The sequence below is a fragment of the Phoenix dactylifera genome, chromosome 7, assembly GCF_051530095.1.
Source record: "Phoenix dactylifera cultivar Ajwa chromosome 7, Ajwa_hap1_PhDact_Kaust_v1.1, whole genome shotgun sequence".
In the NCBI taxonomy this organism is placed as follows: Eukaryota; Viridiplantae; Streptophyta; class Magnoliopsida; order Arecales; family Arecaceae; genus Phoenix; species Phoenix dactylifera.
In genome coordinates this window covers 30,208,464-30,228,847 of record NC_143196.1, presented here as the reverse complement: position 1 = coordinate 30,228,847, position 20,384 = coordinate 30,208,464, and the positions used below count along the sequence as shown (strand labels likewise).

At 39.7% G+C, this 20,384-nt stretch overlaps 2 protein-coding genes across 2 annotated transcripts; one reads left to right on the top strand and one right to left on the bottom strand.

Moving 5' to 3' along the window:
• Positions 1-3,656: 3,656 nt before the first annotated feature.
• On the bottom strand, positions 3,657-8,637 carry LOC149753223 (uncharacterized). Its single transcript, XM_089924426.1, has 2 exons — positions 8,165-8,637; positions 3,657-7,572 (listed from the first exon to the last, which is right to left on the bottom strand). Exon 2 carries the CDS (start codon positions 5,408-5,410, stop codon positions 4,046-4,048), a length of 1,365 nt encoding a protein of 454 aa, XP_089780552.1. The 5' UTR covers positions 5,411-7,572; positions 8,165-8,637; the 3' UTR covers positions 3,657-4,045.
• Positions 8,638-11,774: 3,137 nt separating this feature from the next.
• Positions 11,775-20,336, top strand: LOC103703101 (uncharacterized). The gene is made up of 8 exons (XM_008785815.6): positions 11,775-11,913; positions 12,340-12,757; positions 16,569-16,640; positions 17,063-17,127; positions 17,311-17,467; positions 18,063-18,143; positions 18,238-18,327; positions 19,961-20,336. The coding sequence occupies exons 2-8, from the start codon at positions 12,479-12,481 to the stop codon at positions 20,081-20,083; spliced, it is 867 nt and encodes a 288-aa protein (XP_008784037.3). The 5' UTR covers positions 11,775-11,913; positions 12,340-12,478; the 3' UTR covers positions 20,084-20,336.
• The last annotated feature ends 48 nt before the right edge of the window (positions 20,337-20,384 follow it).

The window sequence follows — 20,384 nt, the reverse complement described above, 5'->3', positions numbered from 1 at the left end:
TTTGATTGAAATAGGGAGGAAATTTTCTTCAACCAAATAGCCAAAAAAAAAAAAAAGCCACTCATTTTCGTTCTCAGAGTACAACTTCTTCAACCACTTATACCCTAAAAGTTTATAAAGCAAGTCTTCGATAAGAGTTTTTAAATAAATTAATTAAAAAAAAAAACTCCACAGAAAACGTGTGGGCTCCGTAGTCAGAGAATTGGTCAAAGAAAACCTCTCCCTCGGGCGCGTTGGTCTTGATCTTCTTCGAAGGTCCCTCCCAGCCCACACAACCAAGCGCACGGTCCAACGGGTACAAATGGGGGCCCACCCGAACCTCTCCTCTCCATACCGGACTGATGCCTCCGTTAGCCACCAACCTGGCGTCTTATGTGATAATAATGTAGTAGTTATATTTGCAGTAATTCTTTTTTTTTTTTTTTTGGAAAAGAGGGGTTGGAAATTACGAGTACAAAAAGAAAATGAGTAGAAAAGGTATTGTCACCCCTTAAATAGAGTGGTATTAATATTACTCTTTACCCTTATACTTCTTCCTAATCTATGTACACTATCATTGTCAAGATAAAAATATTAAAATAAAATAATTTAATTAATAATAATAATATTTTATATGTATCTATTTTGGAATTTTAATAATTCTCTATGGCTTCGAAACTAACTTGTTGATGCGGTGCTATCATCCTTGACTGCCTAACGAAGAAACTTGTTTGTGTTATGACTGCATTGTTAATGGCCAACCTATTAGCATGGTCTTCCAAAAGGCAATACTCTAAACATGATAACTTGTTACAATTATACCCGTAAAGTCCAATGTTTAAGGTTAATGCATCTCTCTTGGAGATTTTTATCGAATACGTCCTGTACATGTGTTCTAGGCAAGGATGTTGAAGTAAAGGGCAAATTTGGGGGCATGGACATGGATCAGTTAACCAAAAGCGGACAATAGAGAACATATCCATCGAGGTAGTTTTAACGCTGATCTAGTTACTATATTATGCTTCTCTATGTAGGTATACGTGTCACGACCCCCGCCCCATTCCCGGCGGGCCGCCGCGACGGTCCTAGGGTGCGGGTAGGCATAAGGCCACCAGCCACCGCGTAGAACCCTACTACCTATCAATCATCAATAAATCTTGAAAAATTTGGCATGATGCATGCACAAAATGATCACTTTTCCTATAGTGACCTGTCAGGATTATCTCAATACATACAACACACTACCTGTCAGAGCAGCAATCACATAATCTGTCACATAATAAACCTGGACAATATATAGCAATACATTATCACAGGCACACAACTCATCTGTATAAAAATCTGGTTCCCATTCCATCCATGGTCAAACCCATATCCACAACAGGATCTATGACTGTAACTATGCACTATATACAATAGAAGGTTTATAATACACCAAAAGGTATAAACCTCTATTTACATTATACTATACTATACTATGGAGCGGCACAGCTAGCAGGCAATCTCTAATCCTGCTCCTCTCTATACAATACCTGCCCTGCAATCAAAAACATCAAACTGGGGAGTGAGTATATAAATACTCAGTGAGTGGAGTAGAGAGTACTATGCACATGAGACAGAATATAATCATGACTCGAGATGAAATCTCAAGATCAATAACAACATGAACATGAACTCAACATAGAGAATATGGAATAAATCATCAATATTACCACAATCAATATCAACTCATCTGAAGCATATATGGAATAATCAAGCAAACATATATGCTACTCATGAATATGCTCAACAGATCATAATGCTGGAACATACAAATCAGGTGTCAATATGCTGAAATCATCACTAGACAGCTGTCGGGAGGTGGGTTTTACGCCCCAGGCGAACCAGCAACAACTCCCTACTGTCACATGCATATGCAGGATAAGACACCATACCGATAACATAAATGCTAGACAGCTGTCGGGAGGTGGGTTTTACGCCCCAGGCGAACCAGCAACAACTCCCTACTGTCACATGCATATGCAGGATAAGACACCATACCGATAACATAAATGGTAGACAGCTATCAGGAGGTGGGTTTTACGCCCCAGGCGAACCAGCAACAACTCCCTACTGTCACATGCATATGCAGGATAAGACACCACACTGATCATATAAATGCTGGCCAGTATCCAGAACAGAAATCCATCTCACATCTACATACTAAACGGCACCTCGCGGGAATTCTACATCCGCGGAAAGCCATACTGCACCTCGCGGGGTCTTACTATGCCCGGCGGCAAGCAGAATATAAGTCGTAGGACCGGCCGATCCTACGCCTAGGGCCGTGTCCCCCCCTAGGAAGGGACTGGGCTCCGCCCACCCAGAAGGCTACTATGTGCACAAAGGCCGATGTTCAACCCCCATCGACTATAGGTGTCCTGCAGATACTGCCAAGCCATGCATAAATGCCATAATGCACCCTCCCAATACTCTACTAAAAAGGAGTATAATCAAGATTACCACTCACTCGATCATGACCCAATCATAAACTAACATCAGGGTTAGGAGTGAGGGTCAAGGAAGTGCAATACAACTCAATATACCACTAAAAAGGCTCTACAAATCTTTGAAATGGAGGAAATGAAATCAATTTACAAAAGAAGTTATTTCACAATTCGGAATCAATTTAATTACTCATCAACCACTCGTAATTCCTCTCAATGTTCCCTCAAATGCATGTACAGAATAATCAAGCATAGAGAATCAAGATTATAGAGGAATCTACTACAATATCAATCAATATGCTCAAGTGGAATCAATTCACACTTGGCGACATTCATGAAAATGAATTAAGGATGCTCATGGTGCAAAGTACATGACTCCCACTCACCTGTCAATCCGGCACAGCCCTGATACGCCTCCAAAAATCTACAGCAGGCAGTGGAGAACTTCTTCCTCTTGTTCCCTAGCTTCTTGCCCAACTGTGACATGCATTTACAATACATTTAGTCTTGTATCAAGGGCTATAATCTACGTGCCAATTATAACATAGGGAACTTTAATTGATTCAACTCCCCTGTTCCCTAAATCTTTTCTTTTCTTTCTTTTTTTCCTTTTTAATTAATTAACTCACCATTTATGTGTATTAGGGACTCCTTTGCATGAGTACAAGGTCCCTTTTAGCTTGATCTAGGCTTAATACTCTATTATAGCATGAAATCCCCTATTTTCCACCCGGATGAACAGTAACCCGAACTGACAGTGGGTTACTTCATCCCGGTTTTGATCCACTTTCAGGACTCCAAATTTGATGAAATTTTTACCTAACATTCTACACTCATAGAGGATTCCAAAGAGATAACATGCATCATCATCGGAGGCCGTTTGACCCCCTAAATAATTCGCCGAAGTTGGGACTTCGACACAGTTTTTCCGTAGTGCCGGAAAAATTTGTCAAAATCCGATTCTTCTTCTTTTAACCACCTCTACAACCCTTATCCGACCCCTCTAGACTATATCCACCCTTTGTATAGCCTAATGTCATCAAAAGACTAGATAGGGATGAATATTTACCTTTTTCTTTTTGGAAATCGAGGTCCTTGCGTAGAGGGGAAGGAGATCTACGTTTTTCCCTTCAGCTAGAAATGCAACCGGGATCTCCTTCCTCTTCCTTTCTTCCTTTCCTTTCCTCTTCCTTTCTTCCTTTCCTTTCCTCTCCTTCTTTTTCTTCCTCTCTGTCCGTCTGAGACTCCCCTGTGACTCTCTCTCGGTTTCCATCCAAAAGCCACAGCAAACCCCCCAATTAAATCACATCAAAACACTATTCACCCTTTGTTTAATATTATTAAATTCCCATTTTGCCCCTAACACTTCAACATATCTACCGTTATGCCATTAACTTTTGATTCCTTCCAATTTTACCCTTACCACTTCAATGCATCTACAACTATGCCATTATCTTTTGATTCTTTCCTATTTTATCCCTTATATTAATTGAAAAGGACTATTCTATCCCTTTTTATATAAAAAAAATATTTTGGGGTTATTACATCCTCCCCCCCTTATATAAAATTCGTCCTCGAATTTAAAAGAGTAAATTACCTGTCATAGCTGCATTCGATGTCTGTGCCTCCTGTGGATTTACCGTGAACACCCTTCCTTGCCCTCTGCCTACTGGAGCTGACAGTTGAGATGGTCCAGCACTCTGCTGTGATGTTTGTGCTTGACCTCTACCTCTGCCTACAGGCTCCCTACTACTAGGCCTGTCCATCTGCACAGAAGGATAGGATGCCAAAGGCACAAACTGCTGGGCGGCACCCTGCGGGCATTCTCTGACAAAATGACCCGGCTGTCCACATCTGTAGCACACTCCCTGACCCATTCTGCATCTGCCAGGGTGCTGCTTCCCACATATGCCACATACTGGCCATGATTGGAACCTAGATTCAGTTCTGGCCATAGTGACTGGAGGACGAGGTACTGATGGTAGAAAAGTATCTTGTGATTGACCTCTTTCCCTCCATTTCCTCTTACGTGGGGCAGGTGGAGCTGAGCGTACAGACTGCTCCGTCAGGCCCTCCGAGAGATCTACTCCCTCAGATCTATGTCTACTGCTTTGCCCTTTCCCCATACTCATTTTCCTCTGTTCTCTTTCAGCTCTTTCCTCTTTGTTTCTGGTCTCCCACTGTTTTGCTTTATCTATCAGCCTAGACAAGGTGGGGACCTCTACTGCCAACACCGCATTATAAAGCGGGGAAATCAGACCCCGCCTGAATCTTTCTATCCTGGCAGCTTCAGTGGGGATGATGTAAGGAGCATACTTCCCCAATCTAGTGAACTCACGAGCGTACTCAGATACGCTCATTCCGGGCATCTGCTTCAGCCTCTCAAACTGAAGAGCCCGATTCTGCCTCTCAGCCGGAGACAAAAACTCATCCATCACTGCTTGCCTGAACTCTTCCCAGGTTGGAGGATTCCTACTGTACAATCTGTCCTCCATATGCCTCTGGTACCAGTCCCAGGCATCTTCCTTCATTGTAAGCCCTACAAGTTCTATAGCTCTTGCATCAGAACAGGGCAGTCTCCGTATCATCTTTTCAGTCTCCTCCAGAAATCTCTGAGGATCTTCACCTTCTTCCCCCTTAAACTCCGGGGTTCTGAGCCTCAGAAATTCCTGTACAGTAATCCCCTCATCATCTAGAGCCCGCCTGGCCAAACTTCTTGGCACAGGTATAGGAGGTGGGATGGATACTACTGACGGGGCAGGAGATTTCCCCCGAGCAATCTGCTCTCTCAGAGCCTGATTCTCCGTCAGTAACTGTTCCATCAATGCATCTCTACTTCCTACATCTCCTTGATCATCAACCCTCCGTCTATCAGCAGGAGGAGGTTTTTCTCTTTGGGGCTCGACATGTGCAGAACCCGCATCCAATGCTATATCTGGCTCCATCCTCCTTCCAGGACGAGCAGATCCTCTCCTTGGAGGTATTCTTTATATGTCTCTAAAAGAGTTAAAAAGAGAGGGCAGTCGTTACACACTGAGTCATAATATATTTTACTGAATTGTAAATGACTCATAAATTAACATACAGAAAAACCTTATGCTCCATAGTATAATCCTATACTTAATCCTGACTCATCCTATTGCTCTGACAGGACTCTTCTTAACCTTTGCTCTGATACCAAGCTTTGTCACGACCCCCGCCCCATTCCCGGCGGGCCGCCGCGACGGTCCTAGGGTGCGGGTAGGCATAAGGCCACCAGCCACCGCGTAGAACCCTACTACCTATCAATCATCAATAAATCTTGAAAAATTTGGCATGATGCATGCACAAAATGATCACTTTTCCTATAGTGACCTGTCAGGATTATCTCAATACATACAACACACTACCTGTCAGAGCAGCAATCACATAATCTGTCACATAATAAACCTGGACAATATATAGCAATACATTATCACAGGCACACAACTCATCTGTATAAAAATCTGGTTCCCATTCCATCCATGGTCAAACCCATATCCACAACAGGATCTATGACTGTAACTATGCACTATATACAATAGAAGGTTTATAATACACCAAAAGGTATAAACCTCTATTTACATTATACTATACTATACTATGGAGCGGCACAGCTAGCAGGCAATCTCTAATCCTGCTCCTCTCTATACAATACCTGCCCTGCAATCAAAAACATCAAACTGGGGAGTGAGTATATAAATACTCAGTGAGTGGAGTAGAGAGTACTATGCACATGAGACAGAATATAATCATGACTCGAGATGAAATCTCAAGATCAATAACAACATGAACATGAACTCAACATAGAGAATATGGAATAAATCATCAATATTACCACAATCAATATCAACTCATCTGAAGCATATATGGAATAATCAAGCAAACATATATGCTACTCATGAATATGCTCAACAGATCATAATGCTGGAACATACAAATCAGGTGTCAATATGCTGAAATCATCACTAGACAGCTGTCGGGAGGTGGGTTTTACGCCCCAGGCGAACCAGCAACAACTCCCTACTGTCACATGCATATGCAGGATAAGACACCATACCGATAACATAAATGCTAGACAGCTGTCGGGAGGTGGGTTTTACGCCCCAGGCGAACCAGCAACAACTCCCTACTGTCACATGCATATGCAGGATAAGACACCATACCGATAACATAAATGGTAGACAGCTATCAGGAGGTGGGTTTTACGCCCCAGGCGAACCAGCAACAACTCCCTACTGTCACATGCATATGCAGGATAAGACACCACACTGATCATATAAATGCTGGCCAGTATCCAGAACAGAAATCCATCTCACATCTACATACTAAACGGCACCTCGCGGGAATTCTACATCCGCGGAAAGCCATACTGCACCTCGCGGGGTCTTACTATGCCCGGCGGCAAGCAGAATATAAGTCGTAGGACCGGCCGATCCTACGCCTAGGGCCGTGTCCCCCCCTAGGAAGGGACTGGGCTCCGCCCACCCAGAAGGCTACTATGTGCACAAAGGCCGATGTTCAACCCCCATCGACTATAGGTGTCCTGCAGATACTGCCAAGCCATGCATAAATGCCATAATGCACCCTCCCAATACTCTACTAAAAAGGAGTATAATCAAGATTACCACTCACTCGATCATGACCCAATCATAAACTAACATCAGGGTTAGGAGTGAGGGTCAAGGAAGTGCAATACAACTCAATATACCACTAAAAAGGCTCTACAAATCTTTGAAATGGAGGAAATGAAATCAATTTACAAAAGAAGTTATTTCACAATTCGGAATCAATTTAATTACTCATCAACCACTCGTAATTCCTCTCAATGTTCCCTCAAATGCATGTACAGAATAATCAAGCATAGAGAATCAAGATTATAGAGGAATCTACTACAATATCAATCAATATGCTCAAGTGGAATCAATTCACACTTGGCGACATTCATGAAAATGAATTAAGGATGCTCATGGTGCAAAGTACATGACTCCCACTCACCTGTCAATCCGGCACAGCCCTGATACGCCTCCAAAAATCTACAGCAGGCAGTGGAGAACTTCTTCCTCTTGTTCCCTAGCTTCTTGCCCAACTGTGACATGCATTTACAATACATTTAGTCTTGTATCAAGGGCTATAATCTACGTGCCAATTATAACATAGGGAACTTTAATTGATTCAACTCCCCTGTTCCCTAAATCTTTTCTTTTCTTTCTTTTTTTCCTTTTTAATTAATTAACTCACCATTTATGTGTATTAGGGACTCCTTTGCATGAGTACAAGGTCCCTTTTAGCTTGATCTAGGCTTAATACTCTATTATAGCATGAAATCCCCTATTTTCCACCCGGATGAACAGTAACCCGAACTGACAGTGGGTTACTTCATCCCGGTTTTGATCCACTTTCAGGACTCCAAATTTGATGAAATTTTTACCTAACATTCTACACTCATAGAGGATTCCAAAGAGATAACATGCATCATCATCGGAGGCCGTTTGACCCCCTAAATAATTCGCCGAAGTTGGGACTTCGACACAGTTTTTCCGTAGTGCCGGAAAAATTTGTCAAAATCCGATTCTTCTTCTTTTAACCACCTCTACAACCCTTATCCGACCCCTCTAGACTATATCCACCCTTTGTATAGCCTAATGTCATCAAAAGACTAGATAGGGATGAATATTTACCTTTTTCTTTTTGGAAATCGAGGTCCTTGCGTAGAGGGGAAGGAGATCTACGTTTTTCCCTTCAGCTAGAAATGCAACCGGGATCTCCTTCCTCTTCCTTTCTTCCTTTCCTTTCCTCTTCCTTTCTTCCTTTCCTTTCCTCTCCTTCTTTTTCTTCCTCTCTGTCCGTCTGAGACTCCCCTGTGACTCTCTCTCGGTTTCCATCCAAAAGCCACAGCAAACCCCCCAATTAAATCACATCAAAACACTATTCACCCTTTGTTTAATATTATTAAATTCCCATTTTGCCCCTAACACTTCAACATATCTACCGTTATGCCATTAACTTTTGATTCCTTCCAATTTTACCCTTACCACTTCAATGCATCTACAACTATGCCATTATCTTTTGATTCTTTCCTATTTTATCCCTTATATTAATTGAAAAGGACTATTCTATCCCTTTTTATATAAAAAAAATATTTTGGGGTTATTACAATACGCCTACTAATCAAGCCTAAGCACACACTCGTATGCTCACCACGAGATTTGGCTCCTTGTCAAGCAAGGCTCTTTATCATGCCCAGCACGAGTTACGAGCCAGCTCTATTATCATGGAGGGTGACTCGACCACGGTTATTACTTGGATTCAAAGGGGTCCAAGCTGTGACCACCCATTGCTCCGAGATATCTGGCCAATGTTAAAGGACGGAGGGATTTTTCAGGCCAAGTATGTGTTCCGAGAAGCCAATGGAGCTGCGGATTGGGTGGCTGCTTATGTGGCCAGTCATTCCGGTAGTACCTTATGGGTTGGAGATTGGGAGTTGTTCTGGGCACTCCAAGGTATTTTGTTTTCTGACTTTTTTTGGGCGCATCCATACTCGTCAGGTATGATCTACCTGCTTTAGGAAAAAAAGAAGAGAATTCGCAAGTATTTTGATAAAAGTACTACCAAATTCCACTCATTAAGTCTCCACCCTGCTCATTGGTAGGTTTTATGTAGGAGTTAAGGTCTGGGGGGATACACTAGGAGTGGATGGTTTGGTAGGGTTTTAACATTATTATGCTAATCATGGGCTGCCATATGAGATTGATGAACCGACCAGCCATGGTTTCTATCATAGGAAACTAATGCATAAATAATGCAATGAGAAAATAGAAATGAATGGTGCTATCATTTGTCATAGAGCATTTCAATCACGGTTTATGGTCTAACTCTACCTGTACTCTAGGATTTCATGGTATTTTATTTTTTGGTTTTTCTGAATGTACTCATGCTTGTTAGATATGAACAATCCAATTTAACAAAAATGGAAAAGAAAAGAAAAATGGAGGTTAAAAAGATTCTAATAGAAATGGCGGGTTCTTCCATGTGTTGAGCATTGATTCTTTTTTTTTAAGAAAAAAAATGCTAATCACTCTTTATCATGGATTCAGACTTACAAATTACTATATGTAACTCATAGGTAGAATGGAACGCCAAAATCAAAAAAAAAAAAAAAATACTAGAATTGTTTTAAATGGATTTCTATAGATTTCTCAAGTAGAGATCAATTTGGCAAGCTATAAATTAATTCATGAATATTGGTGAAGGCTTCTCTATCACTAATACTTCTCGTTTTATAAAAGTTAAATAAAATCAGTATTTTATTTAATGATTTTAACAGGATCATCAAGAGAAATCTTTGATTTAGATTTTTTTTTTCCTCCTTATCTCCTACCACTATGTCTTCTCTTGCCATGCCCTTATTTTGTCTTTTCTTTTTTTTCTTTTTTTTTTTTGCTAAGGTTGGTGGATCATACCAGACGAGGATAGGACACGGCCGCGAGAGAGGAGGCAAAGCACGCACCCAATAAAATCAAAAAATAAAATACTTCGGAGTGCCGAGGGCAACTTTCCATCTCCAGCCTATAGGATACTATCCGAGTAACTGGCTACATAAGCAGTTACTCAGTTCGCAGCCCTATTAGCTTCACGGAAGACATATTTGACCTAGAAGACCCCTCCATCCCTCACAATTGTCTAGATATCTCATAGCAAAGGGTGGACGCAACAGTTACCCCTTGGACCCCCCCGAATCTAGCTGATGATCGTGGTCGAGTCCTCCTCCACGACGATGGAACTAGCCCTCTCTTCATAGCCTATTCTTTGAAACTCAATATGGATGTTTCTTTTCTTTCTAAATACAGATTTGCTGAATTTTGAAAAAAAACTGATTTTCTAATTCTATTTCCTGAAAAACCTTCTACTTGAATAGCAGAATAGGTAGGGGTGTCTGGAAACCAGACAGGTAAACTTTACCATCATCCTTTTGTAAATGGTCTAGGATTTGTATTTATATCTTTTTCTGCTGTCAAACATGCCACATGATATCCGAGTTGATAGCCAATTATATTACGGCCAGCCCCGGCCCTGCTCTATTCTTGATGTGCATGCATAATGGCTGGGCCAGATCATAGCCTGCTCAACCTAGCCCATATCGTAAGTAGACTCGGCCAATATTTCTATGGGCTGGGCAGTTTGGGTCTAAACTCTGTCGGCCAATTGTAACTCGGCCCGAGGTTCGGCCAGATTTTACGATGTCGATAGCCCAGCTCGGCTCAATCTGAACTCTATGTTACATGTATATTAGACATATATATTGCATGTATATTATGAAAATATATGAATAGATATTGCCTCTCATATAAGAAAAGGCAATTAATTGGTTTAAGAAGTATTCTTCAAATCAAGCTTTGTATATAAATTTAGTGAAACTTATCTGGAAATATAAATGTAATTGAAGAGAGGAAATGAGAAGCATTTTTTGTTTTGAATTTTGATTTGTTTACTAAAAACAGAATCCTAATTCATTTATAAATTTAAAATTAATTCGAACTGCCTCGATAGGCGACCCGAGAAGCCTAACCGAGCTAATATCGGCGAGTCCTATTTCAACTTGAGGTTGCCTATGGCTTCTTGGGTGAGCTTGGGTCCACAAATTGTGGTTTAAGTATGAGCTGGGCTGAATTGATAATTTGGCCTGAGACCGACACCATCTGTGTCCCGGTCCAACCTGCCCGATGTGCATCCTAAACCTTTTGATCAGGATCCGGATTTATCCACTCCCATAAATACAGTTAAGATCCGTGCGCGGTCACGCTCCGACCCAAATCCAACCTTTGGATTCGGTGGACCCACCAGGCGCGTCCCCACGGTCTCCCCTATAGAAATTGTCGTATGCTTGCGGTATCATCACCAAAGAGAGGGACCCCAGAAATCATTCAACGGTCTGATGGCCCCGATGTCTTTCAACTTCTTTTTAAGGATGAGGAGATGAACGTACCTGGAAGGGAATGTATCTCCAGCTAGCTTTACCGGGTTACGTTTCCGCGTGTCCCCACGTGTATGCTTATATTTCTCTGGTACAAAGTACCCTTTCTACGTAGAAAAATAACAAGGCATACCATTACACTCGGTCCTATTATCCTAGGCTTGATGATCTTCTCGATATTTATAGAATAATGTGAGGGTAATTTCGTAATAGAAGAAGAGACCGCTCCATAGTTGACGGGGCGGCAATAGAGACGACTCACTGCGGTCGTTAGTCCAGTTGCCCAACCGTCTCTCTAGAAGGATGATAACCGGACGTTACCGAACCTAGAGGCTCGGAGGCTCCGAGCCTCGGACGAACGTTACCCGAGCTTAGATAAAACGGAGCTCTCCTTTCTCCCTTTCTCACGAACAGAGAGAGAAGACGAAGACGCGAGTTTGGGACTTATATTCCAAGGTACGTCGATTCTCGTTTCCTCCCCTTTAACCGTCTAAAGATTGGATTTTCTCTGACGATCGCATGTTTTCATGGATTCTAGAGAAGAAGCCTTTCGATTTGGTGCAAGTTTTGTTACAGATCGACCGTTTTAGGGTCTAATTTCTGCCATTAGAGTTTTCTAGGGTTTGAGCACGTTTGCATGAAAACGTTTCCCCGTCCTTTGTTTCTATTTATTTGAAGATTATTTTTTTAAAAAAATGATTAGAACTTAGGATTTTTTTCCCTTGGAAAAGCTTGCGGTTAAGGGTTTTCCATTAGATTTTTTTTCCCGTTTTTGTTTAACGCCCGATGATTTTCTCGCTTCTTTTTTTCCCTGGAAAAAAGATTTTAGCTTTCTCTGGAAGTCGAATACTTTACCTAAGTTGGGGCCTCTTCCGCATGCAGGAAGGTGAATATTAGGTTATTGATACCTAGGTTGGTGATTTCGAGCTTCAAAAAGGAATCTCTGTGGCGAAGCAATAGAAAAGAGGGAGTTTTATTGTGAATTTTGCTGAGCTTGTATAACGCAAGGTTTATTTTGGTAATGGGGGGCCATCTTGTGTTGAATGTTGACCGTCTCGTAACGTCACAACCCACTGAAACAAAAGAAGAAAAGGAGGGTTCGAGTTCCTCAGAAGAAGCTGCACATGGTCCCTCCGATCCTTCGCCTTTGCCGGTTGGTTCTAACAAGGGTAAGGAGGAGGAACGTATAGATGACGATGAGGAGGAGCCTCTTATTCAGATGGCGGAGTGTCGTATTTGCCAGGAGGAGGATCACATTAAAAATCTGGAGACCCCTTGTGCATGTAGTGGCAGTCTGAAGGTCTTTATCCTCGAAACCATTTCATCTTGTTAGTTTAGATTACCAAGTTCTTGTGGATAAAGGTAGTCGATGGCAAATGATTAAGTGTTTTCACTGAAAAATCACTTTTTTCCTAGATAAATGATATGGATGTTATGCTTGGCGTTGAAGGTCATATGCAGATTATTGTGATACAAATATTTTAAGTCTGTGTTGCTTTATTCTGTAAAGTCTGGTGATGGTAGGTGAATTACTATGGCAGCATTAAATTTATGGGGCCAAGGATCACCCTTAAAATGTGCTTCTTTTTGTTTAAGATTTGCTGCAGAATTCCCACTTATAATGTATGAGTTTTTCTCTTCTATACCCTCATTGTTTCCTTTATGGAGAAGCTGGATTAAGACCTTTGACTAAAGGACGATGTTTTACATTTCTGGGTCTTGTCATGATATGTTATATCTTTAGATTTGCCATGGTTTTTTATTTGTCAAGAATGTCCAGTTAATTACTATTGTTGTTTAGGTATATGGTCTCTTCTTCTTATGACCTATTAGTTGTTTTAGTTAATTGTATGATGAATATTTTTATTCAATATCCACTGCAACATTTGGATATTATGTTGCTTTTGAATGAATTCAATGTTGTTAGGTTGTCCTTGATAGGTTCCTCTTGTTTACTATGTTTTGTATAAATACTCACACTAGTTTTTCCCTGGTTATCAAACATGATCATGTACAGTGGCACGATAACATCAGTTGTGACATATTGTAGTTTGTCCCTATCTATGACTTTTGCTTGACGTTTGCATGCTTTATGTTCTTTGTCCTGTTTTAATGCATGATCAGAATGTTGTGCATTGTGAAGGACTTGTGAATGAAATTTGATAGAAAAAAATGTTAGAAGTGGCACAACAAAGAACTAAGAAAAAAGTGGCACCAATAGGAGGCAGGTTTTCGTCTTGGCTGAGATATTGGTTTATTTGCTATTGGTAACCCACTGGTGATATATGTTTAGAATCTTGGCTTTTTATTTTATTCAATGCAAACTGATATAACCTGAGATGTCAGCCAATAAGATATCAATATATCATGCAAGATTTTTCTCTCTATGTTATTGCCTTTTATTGATTTTTAATCATTAACATCTAAATAAAAGGCGCTGTTTACGTCTGCTGCAAGATGGAAACATGGTTTCTGCTAGGGGCCCATCTCTCAAGAGTGTCGTTTAGATGGAAACATAGTTTCTGCTACAGGCCTGCCTGAAAATACATGGCTGACTTTTGGATTCATGTTTGCATGTTCTCAGAAGAGATGAAATTTACCAGCTGGCCGTGCGATTCTCAAAGTCTTCCTGTCTTACAGGTGGTCTAGCAGAAACTGATTTTGCTTCGCAGTAGATCCAAACCAAACCCCTAAATTAATATCTTGAAGTTTTAGCTAATCTTGATTTTACTATGTTGGCTAAATGCTATATTTTGGTCTTTCAATATGTCTAAGATTTCGCAAATCTCTCATATCTTCCCATGGTTTCCACATGTACCATATTGGCTGAGATAAATTGTGATCCTGGTTCCTCCCAATGTGGGTCACTCACAGAGATGACCTAAACCTAAGGTTTTAAAGGCCACTTCTGGTTTTGGTTTTGGTCTAGTGTTTTGGCCTCAGCAATTCTGTTGTTTCTGTAGTTTTGCTGTGAGTGTCTATCAAAAATCCAAAAAATATGAAAATTAAGGAAAAAAAGAAAGAAACCACGATAACCTATTTCACATCGTCGTGGTGTGTTATGAGTTAGTTAAGATCATAAATTATGTAGTTTGGATAATTTTAAGTAGAAATTTAACTATACTGGAGCTTAATGCCTTAACTAAAAGATATCTTTTCAGTCCAAATGGTTGCATAGTTGCATTGCTATCTTTACGAGTTGCAATATTCTTCAAATTTAATATGTGCATGCATCTTTGTCGTTGACATCTTACAATGCTTTTTCACTAAACAAACTACTTTCAGACAATCCTAAGTTATGCTGCAACCTTTCAAATGTGAGATCACATAAACATGTTGATAGCTTATGCCTTGATAGAAATGTCTAATTGAATAAGCATATTGGTGAATAATATTAATGATTTAATAATATTAATGAATAGTGCTTGTAAAAAAATAGAGTAGCAGACACATTACCTTAAATAATAAACACATATTTATAGTTATAAAGATTTTAATTGTTTTAAAAAATAGAACAGTAAACACATTACTCTTTTTTTTAATTAAAAAAAGAAAACAGTTTCAGTTGGTTTTGGCCAAAACCGATCAAAACCAGCCAAAATTGGCTGGGATTGACCGAAATGGAAAATTTTGGCCAGTTTCAGATTGGTCTTGGCCAAAATTGGAACTTTAAAACCTTACCTAAATCTTAGCATTTGGAAACTTTGGGAGGAGGATAAAGTGGCGACTGCTGTGCCATATATTATGGATGGCCTTAGCAGACAGGAAGGAGGGGGACAAAAGAAGGCTTGGACAGCTATAGTGAATATTGATATGAAATTTAAATCCCAAAAGAGGTCTGGCTACTCAGAAAAAGGATAGACTGGGGAAACAGATATAGCCCCAACGGTTGCAACTGGAGGGTTTCAGAGGTTGGCATCATTGTGATTCGGCAGTGGCTGGGTTTCGATCATGGTCGTTGCAAGTTCAAAGTCTTTCATCGCTTTCACTAGAACCAGAGTCATAGGGGCACTTTTACTTTTGGCTTCCCGAGTAGTGCCTTGTAAAACATGTCGGCATTGATGATGTAGAACTTCGCCTCTGACTGGAGAGTGGCCAGCTTCCTTAGGGCTCGTTTGGTTTGCGGGAAGTATTTTCCCTCCTAGGAATATGATTCATGGGAATCAGATTCCTAGGAAGAGGATACCTAGGAAAGTACTTTTGGCATGTTTGGTTAACCATGGGAAAGTGACAAATTTCCAAAGTGCTTATGTTTGGTTGACCATCTACTTTCCTAGGAAAGTTATGTATAATTCCTATTATGCCCTTAATAAAAATTAGGTCTTTAATGCCTCTTTAATGCTTCTTTAATGCTGAAGGGTCTTTTTGGGAAAAAATAAAAAAGGAGTGATTCCCACCTCATGGGAAAGTAACTTTCCCATGTTTCTCATGGGAAAGACTTTCCCATGAAATGTGGGAATTATATTCCCATGGGAATACAACTTTCCCATCTCTCTCCTTTGAAAATTTCAACCAAACAAGAGGCATTTCATTACTTTCCCGTTGACCACACTTTCCCCCCTCCTTTTCCTGCGAACCAAACGAGCCCTTAGTGCCATATTAACATCTAGCAAGACTTGTTACCCACTGAGCTGAAAATTCTCGCTGCTTGAATTTGAGTGTAACAATTATGTGTGCTTATGATTTCAGAATTAAAATAATCTTTGGTTTAAGTTTTTTGTAATGTAGATTTTATAAAAAATCATGTCATGTCCATTTGTTCCATACTTTTGGCCATCTCTTTGTCGGTAAATACCAGACTTAGACTTTCTTCTGTGTGTAGTGTATTTTTCTGTACAAAATTTGCTTTTCTGTTTTAGGTGTCTTTTATGTCTTGGAAATTTTGCTTTTGCTAGGATTCTTCTGGACTTAAAATCTACTGCTTACTATCTCTTATCTTTTTTAACTCTCGCTGTTTATTATTTTAGTGGTGTGGAATTTGAACTGTATTTATGATTTCCCTCCGATGTCATACATGGATTTGGCATAAACAACAATTTTCAAATGTTCTTTTCTTTATGGTATGTATGACATGGATGTTGGATCTTACTTTACAATTTTGTCATATGCAGTATGCTCATAGGGCATGTGTGCAGCGCTGGTGCAATGAGAAAGGAGATATAACCTGTGAGATCTGCCATGAGGTGAGTATCTTACTGTAGTTTCTGAACATCCAACTCTAATTTGTGTGCTATCATTATATCTATAAATGTTAAAAGAACAGGAATCTCTCTCTCTCTCTCTCTCTCTCTCTCTCTCTTATATAGTACATGTCCTCATGCTGATTACTTTTAAGGAATGCTCAACCAGTCATTTGATGCCTAAATTATTAATTTGGTGTCTCCACCACTTATCTCTTTATTACACAATGTAGAATTTGAACGCATTAAGCAGTAACATTTTCTGTATGACAATATTCATTCATATTGTAATTGACTGCATATTTCGAATGGCATGGTATTTACTGTTTTGACTTGACTTGTATAAGCTAACATACATACCATGATAAACATCATGATATGAATTATTAAATAATTGCTGATTATGGATTGTTCTTTTGATAAAGCAATACAAGCCTGGGTACACTGCACCTCCTCAAGTCCACCCTGATGAGACCACTATTGACATCAGGCAAGTTGCTTCTATGTGTATCATTGGCTCAAATGTTGACAGTGAACTATTTAACATTTTTAAATCAAGCATGTCTTCCCTTGCAGTATCATGTTGATCATAGATCAGTACCATATGTATCTGAATTTCAATTGTCATGTGTGAAATATTTTATTCTGATGATATTTTTTGTTGGAATTGTAGTGGAGATTGGAACATCACTGGTGCCCCGTTGGATCTGCATGACCATCGGATCCTTGCGATGGCAACGGCGCAGCGCCACTTCCTTGAAGCTGAGTATGATGACTATGCTGATACAAATGCTAGTGGTGCTGCATTTTGTCGCTCCGCTGCTCTAATTGTATGTCCTTATCAAAATACCACAAGATGGTTTTCTTTTGTTTCAAGATGCAGTTTTTAGGTTTTGATTTATCCATACTCGGTAATTTGTTATTTCTAAATGTAAACACAAATTATATGGAAATATGAACTTGTTTCTTTAAAGAAGCTCTTTAAAATTTAAAAGCTTGGATGGAAACTAGTCCTTCGATTCAATTAATTTTATACTTTCACTTGTCTATATTTTATGAATTAAAAGCAGAGGGAACTTTTTCTCATGGTTATAATGAAAATTATTTTTTTATTGACCATACAGCTTTTTGTTTTGTTTTGAACTTTTTGTCTGTTTGTTGTGTGTGCGCTTAGATGTTTTGTGTCTGTGTGTGTGTTGTGTTAGGTGTTTTGAGAACTATGCTTCTCAAAGCTAGACATCTGATTTTACCAGTGGATATTTGAGATGTATGGATATACACATTGACTTTGTTAGGTGGCTTGCCCCATACTTGTCTTATTGTTTCGTCTGGATATCTTCTTTTAAGAAATATCCTTCTTGTGAAACATATTGAAGATCATTTATGTCTTTCGGACTAATCATTCTCTTTGTTGTCTTTTTGCAGTTAATGGCTCTTCTGCTGTTGAGGCATGCACTGACCATTACCAATGGTGATGAAGATGATGATGCTTCCACAATTTTTTCGGTAAGTTAAAATTTGAAGTGCACTCGCATATGACCTTGGTTTTGCAGTTTCCTTCTCTCCAGGTATAATAATGTTTTATTCAAATGTTTATCAGCTTTTTCTACTGCGGGCTGCTGCATTTCTATTACCATGTTACATCATGGCTTGGGCCATAAGTATCTTGCAGCGTAGAAGGCAAAGACAGGTTAGTGTAATCCCAGAGAAAACATAATTGTCATCTTATTTATAGCTCTCCATTTCCGCTTTCTCCCTCTTGCGTCTATATGTTGAAATTTATCCGTAATGGCCTGTTTGGATGTCAGTAACCAAAGTTTGATTTTGTTTGCAATATATACTTTAACTTTTCCGTCTTTTTTGTTGTCTTAACGTATATTTGCTATATGATCGGTCATTTTATCTTGTTCTCTTGCAACTGCCTTAGTTTAATTAAATATATTGGTACTTGCATATACATGCCAAGGACAAGTTATGTGTTGCTATTGAAGGTTCTTGAAGAGTTAAAATGTATAAAGCATGGAGGAAGAACTGGGTCTCTGGTATTGTATCTTTAGTTAAGGTATTTTTGTGTAGATCCTCTCTCTCTCTCTCTTGCATGTGTGTGTGTGTCCCCCCACCTTTTCTCTTGGGTTCATTCCTTAACTTGACTTAAGATGACCATCATGAGAATTCCCCAGAGTTCCTCTTGATCCTTCATACAGTTCCCTAGTATTTGATAGCTGTAGCTTTAATCATGGCCATGAATTGTTCCTCTCTTGTTGGTTGTGAGTCAAATTCTTTTCAAGCCATGAACATGAGAACTTGAAAGGAAATACAACAAAATTCATGGCCTTTTCCAGTTTGCTTTTCGTGGCCGGCCACCTTTTTATTGGTGGCATTATGAACTGCTGGCAGTGGATATGTATTGGCCCAATACCCTAGAGAAACAGAAGACGAGATCACAACTCTTTTCCTATAAATTATGCAAGGAATTAAAACTCTGAGCTCCGTAGGAAAACAAAAATGAAGTTCTTATAGTTTATTACAACTCCACCTGGACCTTGCTCGTACCTTGTTGCAGATAATGTGGGTTGCTTTGAGGCCTAGGATTGACTCAAAATGAGAAGGCTTAGACTATGGACCTTGAACAGTTTTGAGTATTATCAGATCCACCCCGCGCCTACCAAAACAAAAAAAAAACACACAAACACAAAAAAGAACAAAAAAAGTATCAGGTACCAAATTGGCTATACATCTGGTTGGGGTCGTCGTCTTGCATCTGCACTGGGTCACTAAGTTATCACATGGTCTTTTACCTCATATGTTCATTAGAAGACATCATGCAGCAGCTTGAGTTTTATATCATTTGCCGTGAATTCTCTTTCAATTGGTCGTGATTGTGTGAGAAACTTCACATTAGTTAAATACCACCGATGACAAATTTGGATTCATAGTTTGTCAGATTGATTTTCTTTGTGACGACAGGCAACTGGCATCCTCATCCTGTTGTCTTTCAAGATGGAGATTATTTATCTGCTACTTGAATTTAATATCCGTACTTGAAAAATGTTGTTCGGGGAAGAGGGTGCCAGCTTGGCTGAGTTGGTAAAATCTCTTGTTTTGATACAGGTTACCTGATGATGCGTTCTTTTATATTCATTCTTTCGAATCTTATGATATTCTGTAAACTGATTTATACATTTATTGTGAGGAAATTTGTTTTGTTTTGATTTGAGTGAGTAATGTTCTAATAGTTAATTATTCACAAATACGAGTCTGTCCTCTTTTCTTACTATTTGGGAGTTGCATCTGACTTTAAGTTGCCTCCTCCAATTGGTCAGGAAGCAGCTGCCTTAGCAGCAACTGAGGTGGCATTCATACTGCAGTCAGGGCAAGCGAGGGGTCTGCAGTTCACCATTTCACCTGACTCGCCCACCACTCCCCAACAGGAGCCACACCAATAGGGGGGGTTGCCAACTTTCCTTGCTATACAAAGCTGGGATAAAGCTTTGAGACCGGTTTCAGCGGCAGTGAATTGTCATCCCCAGTGTACTGAAAAGAAACGAATACCTTTTTCCTCTGTTATTTATGATTCTGAAATTTCTCTTCTTAGATTCCGTATGCTTTAAAAAAAAATTGTGTAAATATATTTCAAATATGATGAGTTTGTTTTCAGATTTCAGATGTTAATAAAGAGAAAAAAAAAGAGGCAAAAAAGCATGTGTATTGTCTTATTGTTGTGATGCCAAGGCATGCAGCTCTTGG